The sequence below is a fragment of the Hibiscus syriacus genome, unplaced genomic scaffold (genome assembly GCF_006381635.1).
Source record: "Hibiscus syriacus cultivar Baekdansim isolate YM2019G1 unplaced genomic scaffold, ASM638163v2 tig00110418_pilon, whole genome shotgun sequence".
Taxonomy (NCBI): Eukaryota; Viridiplantae; Streptophyta; class Magnoliopsida; order Malvales; family Malvaceae; genus Hibiscus; species Hibiscus syriacus.
Window position 1 is genome coordinate 195,602 of NW_024062730.1, and position 6,125 is coordinate 201,726.

Consider the following 6,125-nt stretch of genomic DNA (forward strand, 5'->3'; position numbering starts at 1 on the left):
CCGGTTCTGGTTTGTTTGTAACTGGGCCGGTCCAGTTGTAATTGGGCCTGTAATTAATTATTTATATATGTATTTAATATATATTTAATAATAATAATAATGATAATAATAATAATAATAATAATAATAATAATAATAATAATAATAATAATATGGGTAAAAAATTAGTATCTTCAGTTAGGATGAGTTGAACAGCCAGACTCCAATCGAAACCCAGAAAACCAAGCTGCTGGCGGACACAGTATTCTCGTAGATGATGATATTAACTCCAACATCAACAACAAACCCTCTTTGTCTCACCCATCGTCCAGTTCCAGTCCTATGCTTCCTACTACCCACTAGAGTTGACGTAATATCAATGCTTGATTCATAGGCTGCTATATGTGTGACACATAGCCAAGCTTACAATTGTTAGAAGAGACATATATATCCGTATAAGCATGAATCAATAAAACACTTGAAAAGGCAATGAATGACACACACAGCCAAGCTTACAATTGTTAGAAGAGACGTATCCGTATAAGCATGAACCAATAAAACACTTAACAAAAAAATGAACTACCTTCTTTAGAGTACGTGAAGTAGAGGGGATGGGCTTAATGTTCATTGGTTGAGAAATTCATGGTGGACACCCAACTTAGTTATGTAAGTTTAATGTGGCAAACGAAACCATGAAAATAATCATAGTGCACACAATTATTTATCCTCATAACGAATAATGTACATGCACAAGGTTAAATTATTTTTTCTCTTAATAAATTCATAACTCAAGATTTGGATGGTCTTAGTGAGAAAATTTGATGAATTTACAAATTTTGGTTAAATATTTACTCTATATAAGTTCAAAACTCATTGATGAGTGTGTGGTCCTATCGCGAAGTACTAAATGGACTTACTACTGTACAAGACTTAGTTTTAATAAACTCTTAATGAATTCAATTCTAAGAGTTTGAGTGATCTCGTTTGAGAGTGACTTATTGAATTTACCGTTTAAAGAGGTTGACTATTTATTTTTAATGATTTCTTATACCAGAATTTGAGTGATTTGTTTAAAATAAACTTGAAAAAATTTATCTTATTTATTTTAAGATTGAGCTGTTGTAAAAGCTCTTAATTATTTTATAGTCTGGATTCGAGTTATTTATGTTGAGATAAATTTAATGAAATAACCTACGTAAGTAGAAGGATTAACCACCTTCTATGAAAAACGTTGGATTGTTTTTCTATTACACTTACTAGAATCTTGAAGATTTGTGATATATATATATATATATATATAATTTATTGCAAACCTTGGTGGATGAATAAGGTTAGTCGTGTGTCATGAGTTTACTCCTATCTTAACAAGTTCAAGACTTATTCACTTAGTTAAGAGAAGAATTACTCATTGTCACTATGTACTAGTTCAAGGCAGTCCACTACTGCTTAAACGACTAGTCTTGTTGTTGCTCTTCACATGTTTAAAATTGTTTTAAAAGGATATTTCTACATTAGTGGGTAATGTTAGTAATGCTATAGAAAAGATATATATGTCACATTGAGAAGGAGTATAGCTTTGAGAAGGTATTTAAAGGGCCACTCTTTCCCTCCTGTATTGAATTTGGAATGATAACTCCCTCGGACATACGCCGCCGCTGTCATCTAATTAGTTTGGATCAGTTCGGATCGTACCAATTACTTGTCTTTGACATATACTCTGATCGTATTCTTTTTTTGTTGTTGAAGAAAATCTGTAAGACTTTCTATGTAAAACGTTTTCTAAAGAAATTGAAATAAATTTTTTTAACTGTATTTATATACACATTTATGTGTGAAACATATACTTTTCTTTGTTTGAATGAAACAAATAATATTCTCTTGGTTGATATGACATAATTTTATGGATTTAATTCCTATTTATATCAATTGTTATAGTTATTTTGCTGCAACTTAATTGTTGTAATATTACAATAGATGAATTGGTTGCTTAATTCACACCTAAATATCTATTCTTGATTGGGAGAATGAGCCTATAAATACATATCATTTTCAGCACTTTCATATCATCCAAAAATAATTTCTCTCTCGTTTTAAAAGAAAATTTTCATTTCTTTCTCCAGAGTTATTTCGATTTCTTTAGAGTGAAGAGCAATGTCACCTTTGTCTACTCCAACATCTTGGGTGTACGAGATTTTAGAGAATTATATTAGTCTCAGGGGGCGTTTGTCTATTGTTGCGATTACGCACATCAAGTCAAAATAGCTAATAAGGCAGTAGATTACTATGACACAATTTTTTTGTTCCGATTTATTTAATTATTTATATTTTCAGTCAGTACTACAAATATGACTTCCTTGGACATCTTTCGTAAAACATGCTGAATGATATCATGAATCTCCCAGAATTTTATCATTGCTACTGAACATGTCCCTGAATTACTGGAAAACCCTAAGAACTATTCTCCTTTGTCATATTTGATTACACCACAACAAGCAATAACTTTATCGTTACATCATCGAATTAGATCAAAATCAATTGAGTTAGGTCAAATATTCATTCCTATTTAAATCTCTTTCGCCCGAGGAGGAGGAGGAGGAGGAGGAGGAGGAGGAGGAGGAGGAGGAGGAGGAGGAGGAGGAGGAGGAGGTTACTTTGGTTTTCACTTATTCATGAATACAGATGGCTCAAACGTGGGAGAAAATAAAAGTAAGATTAATTACAAATTAACATAAAAGTAAATTATTATTAATATATATGAAAAATAAGAAAAATTAACAGGTAAGATATATATATATATATTTCAGTAAAAAGTATTTGAAGAATATTCGAAAATCAATTTAGAACTTGTTTATTAATTAGTTGAAAAAACATTACGTTAAAAATAAAAATTTTGAGTAGTTTAAATTTTTAAACATGTTTGATAATAATATTAAAAAATATTTAATAATATATTTATAAAATAATATTAAAATATAAAAGTTGATTACAAATTATGTATTTAATAGAGAATACATATGGTTTAAATAAAAAATTCAAATGATTATGTAATATTTTTATATTTTTTTCAATGATGTGGTATTGTCTGATGAAACATCAGTATCACTTTCTTCTATTGCTCTATATTTTATTGGTTAAATTATTACAATACGCTGGTAATCCTCTCAATAGGGGGCCCAATGCCCAAAAAATGAAAAATTACTTATTGATCACTCATTAATTAATTATTTTTTAGTTTGGGCATATAACTATTATTTATTTAAATCACATTTAATTTATGTTTTGGTAACTCATCTTTAAAAATTTAGTAGTGATATTGGCGTGTCATCGTAAGATAACGTCATACCATAATTGAAAAATAATTAAAAAATGTCATGTTAACATCGTTAAAATTTTTAACGGTGAGTGATCAAAATAGAACCAAAATGTAAGATTAGCTATGATTTTGAAAAAATAATAGCTGAGTGATCAAAATATAAATTAAGTAATAGACGGGTGACTAATTAGTTAGTTTACCCTAAATAAAAAAATTATGAATTAGGTTGGATAAAAATTTTATTATGTTCATATCGGCCTAGTCTATAAAATTTTTCTAGTTTGGCCACTACTCTCAATTCAATTTATTTCATACGTAAATGGTAAGATTTAAATTCATGATTTTACTTAAAAGTTTAGTGTTTCATCCCACTAAACTCACTTTATTGTTGGTATTACACTACACTTTATTGATAAAATATGTACATAGATTTATCAAATGTTGTGGATGCAAGTTGAATTGATATTAAATATTCATACGAGGGAAACGCCCAACGAATCATGAGTCGCCCATTGTCTTGATTTTCGAGCGGTTCTACATGTTGATGTCTTCCACTTGTTATTAACAAAGACAAAACACCCCAGTGGAGTCCATTGGTTTGCACTTTCCTTACCATTTTCATTGCTTGCCAAACGTACGGCCATGGATAAAACCGAAGCCAAGGAACATTAAAAACATCTTCACCGTCTTTGAACAAATCGTTTGTTCTTTCACTTTTAACGAGCCATACATCAGCTCACGGGCATCCAAGCCAACTGCTTTTGTCCTATCACTTCATCATTTATATTAGGTCACTCGCTCTCACAATCAATCCATTATTTTTTTGTAAGCTTTAGCTGATATGTCTGTAGGGATCTTTGCTTCGCCGGTCGCCGGTTCTGGTTTTGTCGGGTTGAAAACCAGTGTTCCAAAGCTGGTTCCGACTAAGGATTCGGTTTCGTGGAGCAACAGAACTGTCTCCAATGGTTCAAGAACCCACTGCATGAAGGTAATACCGTACTGTCATCGGTTTTTCAGTTCAATTTTTGACGATATTGTGGCTTCCATAACATGTTTTGTTTTGTGAGTTTTTACAGACATGGAATCCGATCAACAACAAGAAGTTCGAGACGCTCTCTTACCTTCCACCTCTCTCCGATGACTCCATCGCAAAGGAAGTCGATTACATGATGAAGAATGGCTGGATCCCTTGTCTTGAATTTGATGAGGTAAACAACAACCATAAACATAAAATTTTGTTTATACTCATTTATTTAACTTAACAAACATAAACAAATCTTATATTGACCGTTAACGAATATTCATTAATTTATATCCCTACTTCTTAGTGCTCCTATCTAACAATTTAAGTGGTGACTTCTCCTGTAGGTGGGGGCTGTCCACAGGGAGAACAGTAGGATTCCAGGATACTACGACGGGAGATATTGGACGCTGTGGAAGCTGCCGATGTTCGGGTGCAGCGACTCATCTCAAGTGCTGAAAGAAATCTATGAATGTAAAAAGGCATACCCCAATGCTTATATCCGCTGCCTGGCGTTTGACAATAAGCACCAAGCTCAGTGCATGTCCTTTCTCATTCAAAAACCCTACTGAAATCCAGACGGGACCTAGAACAATACTGCATACGTCCATGTGTTCCCCTCCCCCCCCCCACCAGAAATCTCTGTTTAGAACTTTTCGTCGACTTCTCTTAATATATGATCTCTCGTTCTTCTGCCTTTTTCCGGTGGTGTCGAATAAGACGGTGGGTGAATGATTAACGGAATGGTGGGTTTTGTTTGTTAATTAACGCACTTATTTGCTTTTATTAAATAATAGTGATGGTTTGGAACAAGTTTAAACTTTATATGTGCTGCACTAAATTCATGGTGCTTTGTACACTTCCTTTAACTTGTTGGATTTTCCATTGATCATCATTGGATTCCAATAAAAAAAATTAAAATTTAAAAGAAAATCTAAAAATTATTACTATTAGATTTCCTAAAATTTTTACTGGATTTCATCTAAAAATATTTGATAATTTTTATTTACTTTTTTTTCAAAACTTTTATTTTAATATATGTTTATATTTTTTAATATTAAAATAAGTGCTCTTAAAATATAAAATTTATATTTAATTTAAATAGTTATAATGGAGTGTTAATATTCATATATTGAATGATCTCAATAGAAAATTAAAGAGAGTATTTGTTGAGTCAATCGAATTAAAAAAAAACAGTTAAGAGAGAGTAAATTGACAAATAAAAATTTTGGTAGAAACTTAAACAAAAAATGAAAAATAATGAACATAAGAATTTAGAGTTATTCGATTTTCTAAACTAAAGTCTTCCTCAACCATCTTAGCTATTCACGCTAAGGGTTTTTACAAATTTACTATTTTTTAGCAACCTTTGAGGATAAGATGTAACCTTACAATATCTAAAAAATTATAGTTCGAATTATTGAGACAGTCTCTCAAAGAGAAAAATACAAATTTACAAATAGAAAAACCTCAATAGGAATGAGTTTGCACAGTTCTAGAATAAATAAGAACACTTGAAAAATAAATACAAATTGAGTACAAAAGTGTTCTTTAAATGCAAAAGGAATATTGAAGGATACTGACTTGAATTTTTGGTTCTATTTGATTCCTTAGGTTTTCTTTGTAATCTTTTTTTTATATGAGTTGAAATCTTATTTGTATAACCTTTAATTTAGTTCTAACCGTTTGGATAGTTATAAGAATTAATAGTTGTTGGGATGAAGTTTCTCGCAATAAATGCTACACAGACACTTTGAGTATCGATACTACCTACATTAATTACAAAAATATAATCGTTGTCAAAAGAGAGTA

At 30.9% G+C, this 6,125-nt stretch overlaps 1 protein-coding gene across 1 annotated transcript; it reads left to right on the forward strand.

Annotated features, from left to right (window-relative positions):
• Positions 1-3,955: 3,955 nt before the first annotated feature.
• LOC120124351 (ribulose bisphosphate carboxylase small chain clone 512-like) lies at positions 3,956-5,054 on the forward strand. The gene is made up of 3 exons (XM_039143056.1): positions 3,956-4,280; positions 4,369-4,500; positions 4,661-5,054. Exons 1-3 carry the CDS (start codon positions 4,134-4,136, stop codon positions 4,883-4,885), a joined length of 504 nt encoding a protein of 167 aa, XP_038998987.1. The 5' UTR covers positions 3,956-4,133; the 3' UTR covers positions 4,886-5,054.
• The last annotated feature ends 1,071 nt before the right edge of the window (positions 5,055-6,125 follow it).